The sequence below is a fragment of the Peromyscus maniculatus genome, chromosome X (assembly GCF_049852395.1).
Source record: "Peromyscus maniculatus bairdii isolate BWxNUB_F1_BW_parent chromosome X, HU_Pman_BW_mat_3.1, whole genome shotgun sequence".
NCBI classification, from domain to species: domain Eukaryota; kingdom Metazoa; phylum Chordata; class Mammalia; order Rodentia; family Cricetidae; genus Peromyscus; species Peromyscus maniculatus.
In genome coordinates this window covers 84,498,856-84,515,791 of record NC_134875.1, presented here as the reverse complement: position 1 = coordinate 84,515,791, position 16,936 = coordinate 84,498,856, and the positions used below count along the sequence as shown (strand labels likewise).

At 52.2% G+C, this 16,936-nt stretch overlaps 1 protein-coding gene across 8 annotated transcripts in view; it reads left to right on the top strand.

Annotated features, from left to right (window-relative positions):
- Med12 (mediator complex subunit 12) overlaps window positions 1-16,707 on the top strand; it is a 33,063-nt gene extending 16,356 nt beyond the window's left edge. For 2 of the 8 annotated variants that reach the window (XM_006981136.4, XM_076561787.1), the window contains exons 15-45: window positions 6-176; window positions 381-525; window positions 690-740; window positions 1,043-1,161; window positions 1,338-1,481; window positions 1,914-2,077; window positions 2,297-2,428; window positions 2,781-3,008; window positions 3,158-3,302; window positions 3,478-3,598; window positions 4,031-4,132; window positions 4,237-4,350; window positions 4,620-4,795; window positions 4,964-5,143; window positions 6,310-6,381; window positions 6,815-6,948; window positions 7,077-7,238; window positions 8,634-8,745; window positions 8,909-8,998; window positions 9,514-9,623; window positions 9,770-9,905; window positions 10,477-10,638; window positions 11,747-12,124; window positions 12,359-12,509; window positions 12,645-12,850; window positions 13,018-13,095; window positions 13,197-13,414; window positions 15,076-15,322; window positions 15,797-15,967; window positions 16,165-16,246; window positions 16,429-16,707. In XM_006981136.4, coding sequence (XP_006981198.2) covers window positions 6-176; window positions 381-525; window positions 690-740; window positions 1,043-1,161; window positions 1,338-1,481; window positions 1,914-2,077; window positions 2,297-2,428; window positions 2,781-3,008; window positions 3,158-3,302; window positions 3,478-3,598; window positions 4,031-4,132; window positions 4,237-4,350; window positions 4,620-4,795; window positions 4,964-5,143; window positions 6,310-6,381; window positions 6,815-6,948; window positions 7,077-7,238; window positions 8,634-8,745; window positions 8,909-8,998; window positions 9,514-9,623; window positions 9,770-9,905; window positions 10,477-10,638; window positions 11,747-12,124; window positions 12,359-12,509; window positions 12,645-12,850; window positions 13,018-13,095; window positions 13,197-13,414; window positions 15,076-15,322; window positions 15,797-15,967; window positions 16,165-16,246; window positions 16,429-16,472 — 4,545 coding nt within the window. In that variant the 3' untranslated portion in view covers window positions 16,473-16,707. The remainder of the gene's footprint in view (window positions 1-5; window positions 177-380; window positions 526-689; window positions 741-1,042; window positions 1,162-1,337; window positions 1,482-1,913; window positions 2,078-2,296; window positions 2,429-2,780; window positions 3,009-3,157; window positions 3,303-3,477; window positions 3,599-4,030; window positions 4,133-4,236; window positions 4,351-4,619; window positions 4,796-4,963; window positions 5,144-6,309; window positions 6,382-6,814; window positions 6,949-7,076; window positions 7,239-8,633; window positions 8,746-8,908; window positions 8,999-9,513; window positions 9,624-9,769; window positions 9,906-10,476; window positions 10,639-11,746; window positions 12,125-12,358; window positions 12,510-12,644; window positions 12,851-13,017; window positions 13,096-13,196; window positions 13,415-15,075; window positions 15,323-15,796; window positions 15,968-16,164; window positions 16,247-16,428) is intronic. The other 6 variants (XM_076561784.1, XM_076561786.1, XM_076561785.1 and 3 more) reach the window with 6 other exon arrangements.
- The last annotated feature ends 229 nt before the right edge of the window (window positions 16,708-16,936 follow it).

Sequence of the window (16,936 nt, the reverse complement as noted above, 5' to 3'; positions counted from 1 at the left end):
CCTAGCTGTTCTCCCCTACTATGCCTTGTGAGGGGAAGGGAAGCCCATCCCCTGAGAAACCAGATGTCGAAAAGGAAGTGAAACCCCCGCCCAAAGAGAAGATCGAGGGGACCCTTGGGATTCTCTATGACCAGCCACGACATGTGCAGTATGCCACACACTTTCCAATCCCACAGGTACTGTTCTCCAACAATTGCCGTGGCCTCTTTTGAGCCCAGATTTTCCTCCAAGGAATTTGCCGAGGGGCTAGACCCGTTCCCGTGGGTGTGGGTGCGTTTGAGAAGGGGCTTGAACATGGGAGTGTTGAGAGACACACCGCATGCTCTTGAGAGGAGGGCAGGAGGCCGGGGATGGAGTCTGATGGTGCTGCTGGGATGCAGGAGGAGTCATGCAGCCATGAGTGCAACCAGCGGTTGGTCGTACTGTTTGGGGTGGGGAAGCAGCGAGATGATGCCCGCCATGCCATCAAGAAGATTACCAAGGATATCCTGAAGGTTCTGAACCGCAAGGGGACAGCAGAAACTGGTGGGTTCGAGGCTCCTTAAACAGAAGGCTCCCCAAAGAATGCCCCAGTCAGTCTCCCCTGCCCAGTGGAGGGCGCTCCCAGTCATGTCCCAGTGTCCTGTCTCTTGGAGTCTCCTGAGAGCGCTAGTCCTTTTGAAACTTCCCCCTCCTTCCCCCCTCTACAGACCAGCTTGCTCCTATTGTGCCTCTGAATCCTGGAGACCTGACATTCTTAGGTACCTCACAGTAAGCCCCTTGCTGCCCTTGCCCCTCCCCCTCCTCAACCTAGCACCTCCCTGTACACAATTCCTCTGCGGTCCACCTAGTCTGTGGTCCTTTAAACCTGTGCTTCACTGTCCCATTTGTCCCCACCCCAGCCCTTCCTTGGCCCACCCTTCCCTCTTTTTTCTTCCTCCCCTCCCCATTCCCCTCCTCCCTCCCCACCAGAGTCCCTTCTCCACACCCCGACCCGACCCCCGAGTTGGTTCAACTCGCTTTCTTTATTGTCCTGACTCATTGCTTTCAACTGTCCCCTCAGGTGGGGAAGATGGGCAGAAGCGGCGCCGCAGCCGGCCGGAAGCCTTCCCCACTGCGGAAGATATCTTTGCTAAGTTCCAGCACCTTTCTCATTATGACCAACACCAGGTCACGGCTCAGGTGTGGGCCTAAGTCAGCCCCCTTCCCACATTCTGGCTCCTGTCCTGTTTTCGTTTTATCTTCCCCCCCAACTAAGCAGGCTAAGCCTGCTGGTCTCATCCCCTTCCGCCATCATCCTTTCCTGCTTCCCTAGATCTTTCCTTCCATTCGCGTCTCACTCGCACTGCCCTTATCAGGTCTCCCGGAATGTTCTGGAGCAGATCACGAGCTTTGCCCTGGGCATGTCATACCACTTGCCTCTGGTGCAGCATGTGCAGTTCATCTTCGACCTCATGGAATATTCACTGAGCATCAGTGGCCTCATCGACTTTGCCATTCAGGTGGGGAAGTTGGGCCAGATAAGGGCGGAAGAAGGAATTCATGCTATATAGGGTCACGAAGACAAGAGTAGAGGCTTCCGCCAGTTTCCCAGGCTATTCGGATGGCCGAAAGACTAGCACGGTGGGAGTGGAACATGAGCTAAGACCGCCGGAATGGAGACTTAAGTGCTCCCTGGGGAGGCCCGAGAGACAGATTAGAGCTTTGGGTACAGAGCATCCTCCCCCTGTGGAGTTTATAGCATGCTGTCCTGGCGACTGCTTAGAGATACTGCTGGTAGATTGCAGGACACTGGTACGTGGTAACCTGACCCTTTGCTGCTGAAGGGGCTCCAGCAGGAAGGGGCTCAGGCTTGGCCATGTCAGGTGCCTCACAGAAAGTGGGGTGATGTACGGTGAAAGGGGCCTCATGTTTCACCTCCGTTTCTCTGATAGCTGCTGAATGAGCTGAGTGTGGTTGAGGCCGAGCTCCTCCTCAAGTCGTCTGATCTGGTGGGCAGCTACACCACCAGCTTGTGCTTATGTATCGTGGCTGTCCTCCGACACTATCACGCCTGTCTCATCCTCAACCAGGACCAGATGGCACAAGTGTTTGAGGGGTAAGCAGGGTTTCAGAGTGACGGAAGTGTGCAGGGTCTAGTGAGGGCCAGTTGAGAAATGGCCTAGGAAGGACATGTGGGTCCGCAGAGTGGGCAGAGTCTGCTACGCAGGGAGGGGTACAGATAGCTTCACCGAGACACTTGAACTTGCTTCCCAGGCCTTTGCGCCCTGGGCCCCGGAGACTCCTATTGATTCTCCCTACCCTGCTTCTGAGACAGGCTCTGTGGCGTAGTGAAGCATGGAATGAACCGTTCAGATGGCTCCTCTGCAGAGCGCTGTATCCTTGCTTATCTCTATGATCTGTATACTTCCTGTAGCCATTTAAAGAGCAAATTTGGGGAGCTCTTCAGGTAAGAGAGGTGATGGGGTAAGAGAATGAACGGGGCTAGTTGTACGTCCTTCCCATTCCCGCACACCTCAGCAGCACCCAGCTGTGTGTGCGGGCTCAGTCACTTACAGACTATGTCCTTTTCCTGTTACTACATTGCTGAAAGTGAACCTTCTTCCTCCTTGCCTTCACAGGCCACTCTTTCTTAATCACATGTGGTTCCCTTCCTGCCATGTCTGCTGTGGCCCAGCTCCCTTTTTCTTCTCCCAAGGTCCTCCATCCTTCACTCCTTTTTCTTTTCTCCCCTTTCCTGCCCACCCCTGTGCCCTACCTGACCTCCTTCAGTATTGCTGTTTTTTTCTCTACCCCTGCAGTGACTTTTGCTCAAAAGTGAAAAACACCATCTACTGCAACGTGGAGCCGTCAGAGTCCAATATGCGCTGGGCACCGGAGTTCATGATTGACACTCTGGAGAACCCCGCTGCTCACACGTTCACCTACACGGGGCTGGGCAAGAGTCTCAGCGAGAACCCTGCTAACCGCTACAGCTTTGTCTGCAATGCCCTGATGCACGTCTGCGTGGGCCATCATGATCCTGATAGGTAATGGGCCGGGCTGCGTTGAAGAATGGGCATCATGCCGCCACCTGACCCTGGGCGGGAGGGCTTACCCGAGAGATGCCACGCCTTTCATGGCTGCTGGCGCGGAGACAGCACGCTGTGAGTCTGAGGGCTTCTGTGCTTTTCCCCAGGGTAAATGACATCGCCATCCTGTGCGCGGAGCTGACCGGCTACTGCAAGTCGCTGAGTGCAGAGTGGTTAGGAGTACTTAAGGCCTTGTGCTGCTCCTCCAACAATGGCACTTGTGGTTTCAACGATCTCCTGTGCAATGTAGACGTAAGCTTTTGGGTGGGCTCTTGCTGGACAATGAGACACTTACCTATTCGATGGACATCTGGCCACATTCAGGACCATAGAGGGTCAGAGCGGAGTAGACCGGAGGCATGGCGCACTGGCTAGGTCTCCTCCCTTCACCCCGAGTCACAGTGTGTGTCCGTCTGCTTTTTTTCAGGTCAGTGACTTGTCTTTTCATGATTCCCTGGCTACGTTCGTTGCCATCCTCATTGCCCGACAGTGTTTGCTCCTGGAGGACCTGATTCGCTGTGCCGCCATCCCTTCCCTCCTGAATGCTGGTAAAGTCCCAGTCCATAACCCCTAGAGTGTCAGCTCTCTTCCATGTGCTAATGCGGACTCCAGAGCCATCCTCTTACTGTGGGACACCCTGCTGCCGTTCCCAGGCCAGTGCTTTGTTGCCAGTCCAGGCTGAAAGGCTCCAAGGGCCTATTTTGAAATCCCCGCAGCCCTGAAAACAGCTCCGCACTGTGTGTGTATATCTGGGGATGGAACCCCAATACCTCCGCCATGCTTGAGCCCAGCCTGTCGACCTCTTTGGGTTTTACCCTTCAGCTCTGTACCATTTTTGTGCCCCACTTCTCCTTCAGGATTTCCTTGTCTCTTCCCCTTTCACCTCATTTGGATTTTCCCCTTGCTCCCCCTCCCAGCACACCTACACACATGCAGAGTTTGGCTTCGTTCTTCTCAGATCTGCTCTGTCTTCCTTTTAGCTTGCAGCGAGCAGGATTCCGAGCCAGGGGCCCGGCTTACGTGCCGCATCCTCCTCCACCTGTTCAAGACACCACAACTCAATCCTTGCCAATCTGACGGAAGTGAGTGACTCTGGTTGGAGCCAGGCAGCTAGCGAAACGGTGGCCCTCCCAACCCCACTGCCTTTACTTTGCTTCCCTCACTCCTCACTCCGGCTCCCTTGCAGACAAACCGACCGTTGGAATCCGGTCCTCCTGTGACCGCCACCTGCTGGCTGCCTCCCAGAACCGCATCGTGGATGGAGCTGTGTTTGCTGTTCTCAAGGCTGTGTTTGTACTCGGTATGCAAGGGGGTAGGAAGAGAGACGTGCCAGAAGTGTATATAGGGTGGGGTGCCAGCAAAACGACAGGGACAGCCTTTCTCCCTCCCAAAGGTGGTCTCTCTGACCTTTGGAGAGAGGGGGAGAGAAAGAAATATAGTTCTGTCTATTTCTGTTTCAGAGGGCAATGTTGGGGGGGAATTTCTGCCTCTGCCTGTGGGCCAGGGCAGGTCTCCCCACAGTGTTCTGATAGCACTCTGCCCTCCCTATCTCCCAACCTTGAACCACAGGGGATGCGGAGCTGAAAGGGTCAGGCTTCACGGTGACGGGAGGAACAGAAGAACTCCCAGAAGAGGAGGGAGGAGGTGGTAGTGGTGGTCGGAGGCAGGGTGGCCGCAACATCTCAGTGGAGACAGCAAGTCTGGATGTCTATGCCAAGTACGTGCTGCGAAGCATCTGCCAACAGGTCAGTCTCACCTTCCCCCCACGCCACCTAAATGCGTCTGTGTAATAGAGGCTTGTTTCCAGCCCACGAGCACGCTGCCTCCCTGCTATACGTTGGGTCCTTTACCTGCCCCTGCCTGGCACGACTTGCCAGGGTTGCCTGCAGTCTTCTGACTATCAGTCTCCTTAGGAATGGGTAGGAGAACGTTGCCTTAAGTCACTGTGTGAGGATAGCAATGATCTGCAAGACCCTGTGTTGAGTAGTGCCCAGGCCCAGCGCCTCATGCAGCTCATCTGCTACCCACATCGCCTGCTGGACAACGAAGATGGAGAAAACCCCCAGCGGCAGCGCATTAAGCGGATTCTCAAGGTAGGCCAAGGTGCTGGGTTGCTGGGAGAAGCAGCAGGACCCTCTCTGGAAGCAGTGGGAACTGTTCAGTAAGCAGGAAGGTGAAGAGGCATGTAGGAGGATGGTAGCAAGGAAATAGCTCTAGCGTGGCCTTAAAGAGCAGATCTAGTGGTCTGTTCGAGACTCAAGAGTTAGGCGGTGAGGTGGCCACACACCTGTGCAGTGAGTACAGCTCATGGGAAGGATGGCCTCTGGGAGGCCCAGATCCTGCTTTGCATATATGGCACTTGGGTTGTGATTCAGTAAGTGAATGGTAATAGCCACTGTGGTTGAAAATGTACTTCGTGCACAGGTACTTATATGCATGGCATATGCATTGTGCGTTCATTTTTTTTTTAATCTTTCTGACCTCGTGCAGTGACTAGGAATATCCTTATTTGACCAGTGAGGAAACTGAGGCTATTTAACTTGTCCAGGGCAGTTTAGGGCCAGCCTGAGGACCCAGGTGTGCCTGTGCCCTTTCACCTTATCCTTCTGCTTGCTTCAGACAAATGGCTGTCTGGGGGGTGGAGAATCAGGCCGTGGAGAAATAACTAAAGGAATGAGGTCTGTGCAGGCTGGAGGAGATAACGCCAGAGGGAGATTACCTCACAGTAATTTCCAGTCTCTACAGGACTTTGAGAGAATGGCCTGTAAAGGCCCTGTGGGGGACTTTGAGCAGCTGAAGCAACAGAGTCAGGCTTCAGCCTTAACTTTAGGCATTTAAAGGTGAGGCATGGAGCAGAAATCTGTGAGGCACGGGAACAGGAGTCTAGGGGGATATGGAATCTTTTTTCTTTTTCTTTTTCTTTTTTTATTCGAGACAGGGTTTTTTTTGTGTAGCTTTGGCACCTTTCTTGGAAATCACTCTGTAGCCCAGGCTGGACTCAAACTCACGGAGATCCAACTGCCTGTGCCTCCCTAATGCTGGAATTAAAGGTGTGTGCCACCACTGCCCGGCATGGAATAATTTTTTAACCATATGTAAAATATGCTAGTTTTCAGTGATTATTATCTAAATGTAGTCTTTACTACAGAGAGGGACATAGAGGTCTCTTTCCAACTTCTAAGAATCTGTTCTGGGGGATTAGGAATTAGCCATAAAACAGTAGGTAGCTAAGGCTGACACAATGGTTTTTAACCATCAGAACTTGGACCAGTGGACCATGCGCCAGTCATCCTTGGAGCTACAGCTGATGATCAAGCAGACCCCCAACAATGTAAGTAATATTCCCAGGCCCTCCCTTTCCCAGGCCCCACTTCCAGTTCCCCAGGTCAGGGATAGCAGCCATCCTAGAAGAACTGAGGCCCTACCCTCAAGCTTCTGACTGAAAGAGATAAGAGAGGATGCATGAATGGCAGACGCATGGAGCTGTTGATAAGGGAAATGGCTTGAGAGTATTGAAGCTTTGCGCTAAGGATGGCGATGGTAGCAATAGAGCCCACTTCTGTGGCCTCAGGTGTAAGGAGGTTTGCAGGGGAGAAGACAGCGGGGAACTGTATAATACAGAGGCACGGGAGGGAACAGCTTCTGATGGTTCTGTCCTACTGCCGACCTCCACGATGCTCTCCTTCAGCCTCATCTCCCAGGGCCCCTGCTTCCTGCACTACTAGCTGCCCAGTTAGCAAGTTTGTACCTGTTATCCTCCCCAGGAGATGAACTCCCTCTTGGAGAACATTGCCAAAGCCACAATTGAGGTTTTCCAACAGTCAGCAGAGACAGGGTCGTCTTCGGGAAGTACAGCAAGCAACATGCCCAGCAGCAGCAAGACCAAACCGGTGCTCAGGTGGGGAGAAGCATGTTAGGGTCTGTCTCGAAACGGTGATGCTGGACATGCGCGCAGGGAAAAGAAATGATAGATTGTTCAACCTTGTCTCCCTGGCCCCCCTGAAACCCATGTCCTCTGTCTTCTAGCTCTCTAGAGCGTTCTGGGGTGTGGCTGGTAGCTCCTCTCATTGCCAAACTGCCCACCTCAGTCCAGGGCCACGTATTAAAAGCTGCTGGGGAGGAATTGGAGAAGGGTCAGCATCTGGGTTCCTCGTCCCGAAAAGAACGAGATCGACAAAAACAGAAGAGGTAAAGGGGCTCTGTGGGTAAGGACTGAGGAGTAGAAAGGAGAGCAGGCTGCAGGCCCGGGGAAGAATCAACTTTGGGGCTCAGGGTAGAGAATAGGCCTCAGGAGAAAGTGGCAGTTGGGTGGGGTGTCGTAGCACACGTCTTTAATCCCAGCACTTGTGAGGCAGAGGCAGGCGGATCTTTGTGAGTTCAAGACCAGCCTACAGAGTGAGTTCTAGGATAGCCAGGGCTACATAGACAGATCCTGTTCAAACAAAACAAAACAAACAAAACAAGAAAGGAAGGAAGATGTAGTTGGTTGTTTTTTACTCTTACTCTTTTGGCTCTTTGGCTCTTACTCTTTGGAGGGTCCACCACCCAGCTCCCAAATAAATCACACAGAGGTTTATTCTTACTTATGAATGCCCGGCCTTAGCTTGGCTTGTTTCTAGCCAGCTTTCCTCTTTTAAAATTTTTTTAAATGATTCATTTTTATTATATGTGCATTGGTGTTTTGCCTGCATGCATGTCTGTGTGAGGGTGTCAGATCTTGGAGTTACAGACCATTGTGAGCCGCCATGTGGGTGCTGGGAAACTGAACCCTGGTCCTCTGGAAGAGCAGTCAGTGCTCTTAACTGTTGCGCCATCTCTCCAGCCCCTAGCTAGCTTTTCTTAACTTAAATTATCCTGTCTATGTTTTGCCTCTGGGCTTTTATCTTTCTCTATTTATGAATACCTTTCTTTACTTCTTACTTCATGGCTTCCGGTATAGCTGGGTGGCTGGCCCCTGAAGTCCTTCTCTCTCACTTCTTCGTCATCTTCTTCTCCTATTTATTCTCTCTGCCTGCCAGCCCCGTCTATCCTTTCTCCTGCCTCACTATTGGCTGTTCAGCTCTTTATTAGACCGTCGGGTGTTTTAGACAGGCACAGTAACCTGTTCACAGAGTTAAACAAATGCAACATAAAAGAATGCGACACATCTCTGCATCATTAAACAAATGTTCCACAGCACAAACAAGTGTAACGCATCTTAAACTAGTATTCCACAACAGGAAGGGAGGAAGGAAGAAAGGGGAAAAAAGAAAGTGCAAGTCAAGAGCTGAGTGGCATGGCTAAGCGGGAGGTCACATCTTAGGGGTCGAATCTAGGGTTCAGCAAGATGGCTCCCTGGGTAAAAATGCTTGCTGCCAGCCCTGCGTTCCGTCCAACTCAGAAGAAGAGAACCAAGTTTTCTTTTGACCTCCAACTGTGCAGCATGGCATGTGCACATGCATGCACTCAAAATCAAGTCAAGACATAGAAAGCAGAATTGAAATGGTTAGAGAATGCTTTAAGAGTAGACTCTGGGACAAGAAAGTTGCAAGTTGCTTGAGCCGCAGTCTCCTCTCTCTGCCCTTCCCCTCCTCGTGGCTTTAGCATGTCCCTGTTGAGCCAGCAGCCCTTCTTATCCCTGGTGCTGACGTGTCTGAAAGGACAGGATGAGCAGCGTGAGGGACTCCTTGCCTCCCTCCACAGCCAGGTGCACCAGGTACGGGTATCTGGGCCATGGAGGTGGCATCGGGGTGGGGAAGGGTGCACCTCGGAGGCCACTCCGTGCTTCGGCCCTTCCTTATTTCCTGATGAAAACATTTGGTGACTTGGACTAGAAAGGAGACGATCCCCGAGCACTGTTCAACTTGCTTCTGTCCTAGATTGTGATTAATTGGCGAGAAAACCAGTACTTGGACGATTGCAAACCGAAGCAGCTAATGCACGAGGCACTCAAACTGCGCCTCAACCTGGTAAGGGATCTGGGCTGAAGGAAGAGGAGGGCTGGAAATACACTTTCAGAGCCCCAGGTTGGGGAGGACAGGTTTGAGAATGGAGGCCCTAGGTTCCCTTGAGGTCTTCCGGTATTACCCCTGCTTTCCTAAGGAATGCAGGACCTTAAAATGGTTAGAGGAACTGAATCCCTGTGGTCAGGATCCAATAGACTGAATACCCTGTAGGCTTGCAGGGACCCTGCTTCAGTATTCGATATTCTGGCTGAGCCCCAGAAATACTAGAAACCTATTTTGGAATGGTCAATGGAATTATGGAATTTGTTTAGTACAGGTCCCATCTCTTTATAAGTAAGGACACAGATCCTGATACATCAAATTCAGCCCCACTGGCCCAAGATTGAATAGTAAATCATAAGTACAAATGATGGGATAGGGCCTCGGGGGTCTCAGCTCCTACCCAACCAGATTCTAACCTAAGCTTTTCTCAAACACTTATCTCCTTGAACCATCTGGCTGATCTGCGGTCCTGGCAGGTGGGGGGCATGTTTGACACAGTGCAGCGTAGTACTCAGCAGACTACAGAGTGGGCCCAGCTCCTCCTGGAGATCATCATCAGCGGCACTGTGGACATGCAGTCTAACAAGTGAGCATCCCTACCTCTGCAGACCATGCCCCGGAGTCCCTGCCATATACCAGCTGCAGGAACCACTGACTCCATTCCTGCCTGCGACCTCTTGGGCCCTTTTTTTCTTAATCTTGCCTCTCTGGTTTTCTCCCTGCCCGCCACAGTGAGCTTTTCACTACTGTGTTGGACATGCTGAGTGTGCTTATCAATGGAACACTGGCTGCAGACATGTCCAGCATCTCGCAGGGCAGCATGGAGGAAAACAAACGTGCATATATGAACCTGGTGAAGAAGCTTCAGGTGAGCAAGGGAGTCAAGAACAAGGTTTCGGGGTGCTGGAAACTCAGCGCCTTCTACCCTGACCCTTTCCTGTGCCGCCTGGGAGTGGAGAGGGAGATGACTTGTTCTGGTCTGGGCCCTCTTCTTCCCTAGTTCCTGTCTGCTCTTTTTCATCTGTGCCATGGGGACTTACTGAATGCCATTGCTTTTTTTTTTTTTTTTTTGAATTTGTGCTTATTGTTTGTTTGGTTTGAGACAGGAGCTCATTTAGTAGCCCAGGTTGTCCTGTAACTCACTACGTAGCCCATACTGCACTTGAATCCATAGCAGCAATCCTCCTGCTTCACCCGTATGAGTGCTGAGATTAGTTTTGTTTTTTGAGATGGGTGGCTCTTTATATAGCAAAGGCTGACCCTCAAACTCAAAATACTCTTGCCTCAGCCTCCCAAGTGCTGGGATTAGAGATGTGCACCACCATGGCCAGCTCCGAGTGTCTTCTTTATACCTACTGTGTTCTCTGCTACCTCTTGAGACTTCCCGTCCCTCTTGTTCTGTATCTCTGAACTCATGACCTATCTCCCTGTTCCTGCAGAAGGACTTGGGAGAGCGCCAGTCTGACAGTCTGGAAAAGGTTCACCAACTGTTGCCACTACCCAAGCAGAACCGAGATGTGATCACCTGTGAGCCCCAGGGCTCCCTTATCGACACCAAGGGCAACAAGATCGCTGGCTTCGATTCCATCTTCAAGAAGGAGGCATGTTCTGTTGTCTTCCCGTGTCCTCTAGCCCAGCACCCCACGTTCATTTCTGAGCCCACAATTCCAGCTAACACACCGAGCTCAGGAACCCATTGGGCTCTCCCCAGTGAAACGTACAGAGCATCTGGGGCTTTAAGCAAAGCACTTATCTTTCCCTTCTTTGGCGTCTCACCCTCTTCCTGGACTCCGCTTTACTTCTGCCTGTCTCTCACTGACTCTCTCCCCCTTTCCCCCTCTCTGCCCCACCTGGTTTTGGTCTTCTCACCACTCTGCTGACACCATCTCTTTCCTCTGTGTCTCTCATTTGCCCAACTCCGCTTCCCTCTTCTTCATGTGAGTTTCCATATTTGGATTAAAAAAGTTTGTGTACACGGCTGAATGTGTGCCACTTACGTGTGCAGGTGCCCATGGAGGTCAGAAGTTGGGTTCCCTGGGGCTGGAGTTATAAGTGATTGTGAGCCACCTGATGTGGATTCTGGGAAACAAGCCTGGGGCCTATGCAAGGGCAGCAAAGGCTCTTGGCCGTCTACGCAGCCCTTAGTTTCAGTATTTTCTTGATTAACCATATTACTCTGCATAGAAGTAAGAGAGAAAAGGGAATGCCAAGTTTAAAATGCAAAGTGACAGCCTTCAGTGTACACCTTCTCTTGATTCCTTCATCAGTCTCTTCTGCCCTCCTCCTGCCCTCCCTGTCCCTCCCCCTGTCCCTCCCCCGTCTTCCCCCCCCTCTCTCACTGCCTTTCTTTGCCTCTTTTCTCCTCTCCCTTCCCCTCTGCCCCTCCCCTCCCCGCCCCCCGATGGGGGAGGCTTCTTTCTAGCCCTCTCATCTTCTGTCAGCCTTCCTCCTCCCCACCGTCTCTCCTGGCCTCACCTTTCTCCTTCACACCTTCCTCCTGCAGTTCAACTCTGTCCCAGCAAAGATGGTCCCTTCTGCACACGTCTGTGGCAGCGTTCGTCTTGCCTCTTCTCACCGTGTCCCGATCTCTTCCCTTGTTGGAAAACCTGCCAGCGGATATTACCCCGCCCCCCCCTTCCATGAGTTCTCAAGCCCTGTCTCCTGTTTTCCAAGTCTCCACAGCTTACTCTTTCTCATTTTCTGGAGCAGGGTCTACAAGTTTCCACCAAACAAAAGATCTCTCCCTGGGATCTTTTTGAGGGCTTGAAGCCGTCCACAGCACCACTGTCCTGGGCCTGGTTTGGCACAGTCCGCGTGGACCGCCGCGTGGCCCGAGGGGAGGAGCAGCAGCGGCTGCTCCTCTACCACACACACCTGCGGCCTCGGCCCCGAGCCTACTACCTGGAGCCACTACCGCTGCCCCCCGAAGACGAGGAGCCCCCAGCCCCGGCCCTGCTAGAGCCTGAGAAAAAGGCTCCCGAGCCCCCCAAGACGGACAAACCGGGGGCTGCTCCTCCCAGCACCGAGGAGCGCAAGAAGAAGTCCACCAAGGGCAAAAAGCGCAGCCAGCCGGCCACCAAGACTGAGGCTAGTCCCCAGCCTGACCCCCCCCTCCCCCGACGTTGTGTAGCATGGAGTTCAAGTGCCTGGTTTAAGGGTGGTGTGGGGTGCGTGGGGAAGGGGTGCCGGTAGACTCGTGATAACAGTGACAGTATTAGTGCCGCTCCTTCTGACACCCTTCTCCCTTAGCTCCCCCACCTCCCCACCTCCCCACCCAGAGCTGCTGGAACCCACTTACCTTTGTCCTCTGTACCCACGCAGGAGTATGGCATAGGCCCAGGGCGGAGTGGTCCCTATGGTGTGACGGTACCTCCAGACCTTCTGCACCATGCGAATCCTGGTTCCATATCCCACCTTAACTATAGGCAGAACTCCCTAGGCCTGTATACCCAGAATCAACCGCTACCTGCTGGTAAGTGCCAGTCACTAGGAATGGTGGAGCCGGACATTCCTCCCTCCCCAGGGGAGCTGCGGATGGCTGGAACTGTTTTCGAAAAAGGCCGGAGGGATGAGGATGCCAGAGAGGTCAATTTGCTCTCCATTCCAGGTGGCCCTCGTGTGGACCCATACCGCCCTGTGCGATTACCAATGCAGAAGCTGCCAACTCGACCAGCTTATCCTGGTGTGCTGCCCACAACGATGACTACTGTCATGGGCCTCGAACCCTCATCTTATAAGACCCCTGTGTACCGGCAGCAGCAGCCCACAGTGCCCCAGGGACAGCGCCTTCGCCAACAGCTCCAGGCAAAGATAGTGAGAGGGCTAGTAGGGAGGAGGACTGTCGGGGAGAGGGCTTCTGGGGGTCACAGGACTGAGGACATACTTGGGACCTTCACGAGAGCATGCGGTCTAGGTAGGCGGTATAACAGAGGCGTGGCAGAAAGCAGTCCCTGAATTTGACTTCCCCTTCTCCCCTTTAGCAGAGTCAGGGGATGTTGGGACAGTCATCTGTCCATCAGATGACTCCTAGTTCTTCCTATGGTTTGCAGACTTCCCAGGTAAGTGCCTGGGACTCTGACCATCAGGGAGAGGGTGGCAGGCTGCTGTACACCCTCGTGCCCCAACACTCGCTCTCTCTCTCTCTCATCCCTCCCTCCAGGGCTATACTTCTTATGTTTCTCATGTGGGATTGCAGCAACACACAGGCCCTGCAGGTACCATGGTGCCCCCCAGCTACTCCAGCCAGCCTTATCAGAGCACCCACCCTTCTACCAATCCTACTCTTGTAGATCCTACCCGCCACCTGCAACAGCGGCCCAGTGGCTATGTGCATCAGCAGGCCCCAACCTATGGGCACGGACTGCCTTCCACTCAAAGGTACCCAAAGCAGTGGTGAGCTGGGAAAGGACACAGGGATAAGCAAGCATCTGACTGGGGAAATCCCATACTTGAGGTAGTAGATGGACCCGAACGTTAGGAAACATCAGGAACACTAATCTTGTCACATAACCATTACCACAGACAACCTGAGTTGGAGCAGACCCTAGAGACCAAGAGTCTCACATTTTCAACCCCGGCACTTCCTTGAGGACCAGAGAGAAGAAACAAATATAGCTAACTTGGACAAGAAGGGATCTAGGGTTTTTAGACATAGTAAAACAATAAGGAATCCTAAATCCAGTATGAAACAGTTAACTCTAGGGCTGAGGATTTGATTTAGTTGATAGCATGCTTACCTAGCATGCATGAAGTCCCGAGTTTGTTCCCAAGCACCACATAAAACCTGGTGGGTTGGTGCACACCTGCAGTACCAGCACTCAAGAGGAAAATCAGAAGTTCAAGACCATCCTTGGCTACATAATGAGTTTGAGGCCAGCCTGAGCTACATGAGACGCCTGTCTCAAGGGAATAAAAAGCAGTTGAACTCTAGAATGGACTAACAAATGAATCTCATGGTTAATTTTAGTTGACTCTTAGTTAAGACCTGGGTAACTGTCATGAGGCTGTGCAACTTAGGATTCAGAATAAGAGTGGCCTGATTAATTGCCTGCTGTGTAGCCAACGTTATGTTAGGACTAGAGTGAAGAAACATAGTGAAAAAAAGGTACAAGGTTCCTCACCACCAAGATTTTACCCTAGTTGACAAGTAGAGGTCTTATACAGAGGATGAAACCATGCAGAAGAATGTTTAGAGAATGGTACAAAGACATGATCAGGTGTTCAGTTGGGTGCCAAGAAATAAAAGGGGACTTGAGTAAAGATGTAGGTGAGTCACTGGAGAAAGAGTCATGGATTCGAGCTGGCCGTCCAAGGATAGCTATGATTGGGGTTTGTAGAGAAGGGAAAAGGAAGGGCATTCCAGGCAGAGGAAGCAGCGTGCGTAAAACCCGGGGACTGGATTGAGTGTCTGGAGACAGAAAGGAGCAGATCGGAAATGTGTGGAACTTGTGCTAGGGAAGGAGCAGGGGCTAGGTTAGACATACGACATTGAACAGTGAGCTACAGCATTGAGACACAACCCTAGGAAGGACTGCTTCGCTCAGGAGACGGATAGGAGGCCCTCGGCATGGCGAGCGAGCACTGTGGAATGAGTGGACAGAGTGGAGGGAACGTGGGAGAAGATGGGCGAGGGAGCCCAGCTGCAGATTGTCAGGGATGGGCAGATTTGGGTAGATCGGGCATATGGAGTAGCAGAACAGCTGGGGGTGTTTCTGGGGCACAACAGCAACCACAAAACTCTGGATAGGTGTTTATAGAATGCTTCTCGTGTGTAGACTGTTTTTCATAAGAGAAAAATAGCTAAAAGAGAATCGAAAAATTCCTAAGCATTAAGGTTATGAGACAGTAAAATGGAGTATTGTCTTTGTGTTTTATTCCCTGACCTAGAAATCTGTCAGACTCCAGAAGGGCTCCTCTAGTTAGTGCCAAGAGGAATGAATACAATGACTTGTTAGTTTCTTTCAGGTCAGGGACCCAGGGTTTGTACCACCCCCTTTCTCTGCCCTGTGCTTTGACCTCTGGACCTCTTGTCTTTGGAGGTTTTCACATCAGACATTGCAGCAGACACCCATGATGGGTACTATGACTCCATTGAGTGCCCAGGGTGTCCAGGCAGGCGTCCGTTCAACTTCCATCCTGCCTGAGCAGCAGCAACAGCAACAGCAGCAGCAGCAGCAACAGCAGCAGCAGCAGCAACAGCAACAGCAGCAGCAACAGCAGCAGCAGCAGCAACAGCAGCAGCAGCAATACCACATTCGGCAACAGCAGCAGCAGCAGATCCTACGGGTAAGGCCCCAGGATCGTGTCTGAGACTTAGGAGCCCAAGAAGGAAAGGGCATATTCTTCCCACACTGTCCCCAAGATGAAACATGATGTAATGTGCTAAGCACCCAGCAGAATGGGTCATGTTTTCTTTGGTTTCTTCAGGACCCTTCTTTCAGCAGGGTCTCATACTCATGGCAACCCTCCTGCCTCAAGCTTCCTGAATGCTGGAATTACAGGCCTACACCACCATATTAGATTTGATCATGCTGCTTAAGTGGCTTCCTTTCCCCTTCCTTTTCATTTCCTGAGGACCATCGTGAGGGGAAAATTGGACACTGTCTGCCAAATACACTGTTTGGTTTCTTTCAGATGTGGACCCAGAGTTCCCTCACTGTTCCTTGGCCCCAACTCCCTTTTCCCTTCCGGCTCCCATCTTCTCAATACAAAGTCATAGCTCCCGTGCTCCCCTTAAAATTCTCTCTTGTATGCTTATAGCAACAGCAGCAACAGCAGCAGCAGCAGCAGCAACAGCAGCAGCAGCAACAACAGCAGCAACAGCAGCCGCAGCCGCAGCCTCAGCCGCAGCCTCAGCAGCCTCAGCAGCCACACCAGCAACAGCAGCAGCAGGCAGCTCCTCCCCAGCCCCAGCCCCAGTCCCAGCCCCAGGTAGCCGCTGCACTAGATAGCTGCAGACTCAGGGATGGCAGCACAGGATGGGCAGGCACACAGGCAGCCTGTGCTAGGAAGGAACAGTGTGTGATGGGGTAGTGTTGGGAGGCCAGGCACAACACTCGGGGAGGGGTATGGGTGAGGAAAGAGGTGGAAGGTGGGAGTTCTATCTTCCACTTTCCATTTCCACCCAGTTCCAGCGCCAGGGGCTTCAGCAGACCCAGCAACAGCAACAGACAGCAGCTTTGGTCCGGCAGCTTCAACAACAGCTCTCCAGTAAGCCTGCCTCCTTCCCAAGAAGAGCCTGGGGAAGAAGCGGGGATGGGGTAGGAAGAGGTGGCCCAAGTGCTAGCTTCAGGCCCAGATAATGGAGGTCCCCTCCCCTTCCCCCTTTCCCTTCCTCATGAATATGAGCCCTGACTGGTCTTCCATCCCTGACAATCTCTCATTTTTCACAGATACCCAGCCACAACCCAGTACCAACATATTTGGACGCTACTGAGTCACCGGGAGGAACTGCTTGTACACTGGATGTGGCCCAACCTTTCTGCTTAATTCTCAGTCCCCTTCCTGGGCGAGCTCCAGTAGTGGTTGGGGTCCTTCCCTCAGGCTCCATTTTTAATGACTTTTTAGTATTTTTGTTAATGTGAAGCATTGAACTGTTGAATTTTGTATATTATTTATATAGAGACCCCAGAGCTGTTGCGCCCAATACATAGAGCTTCTTTGCAAAAGAAGTGTGTGAATCTGCACGTGGAGAGGTCTCCTCTGAGAGTGCCAGGGACAGGATGAACAACTCAGAGCCTTCATACCTTCCAGATTATCCCCCCACTCTCCCTCTACCCTCTCCATTTTGGAATTCCAACTGCTCTCCTTTCTTCCTGCTCGAAGTAACATGCAGTGAACTCTACGCCCTCAGTCCTTTCAGGACAGCTTACCTCCTCAACCAGACAGTGCAGTTCCTTT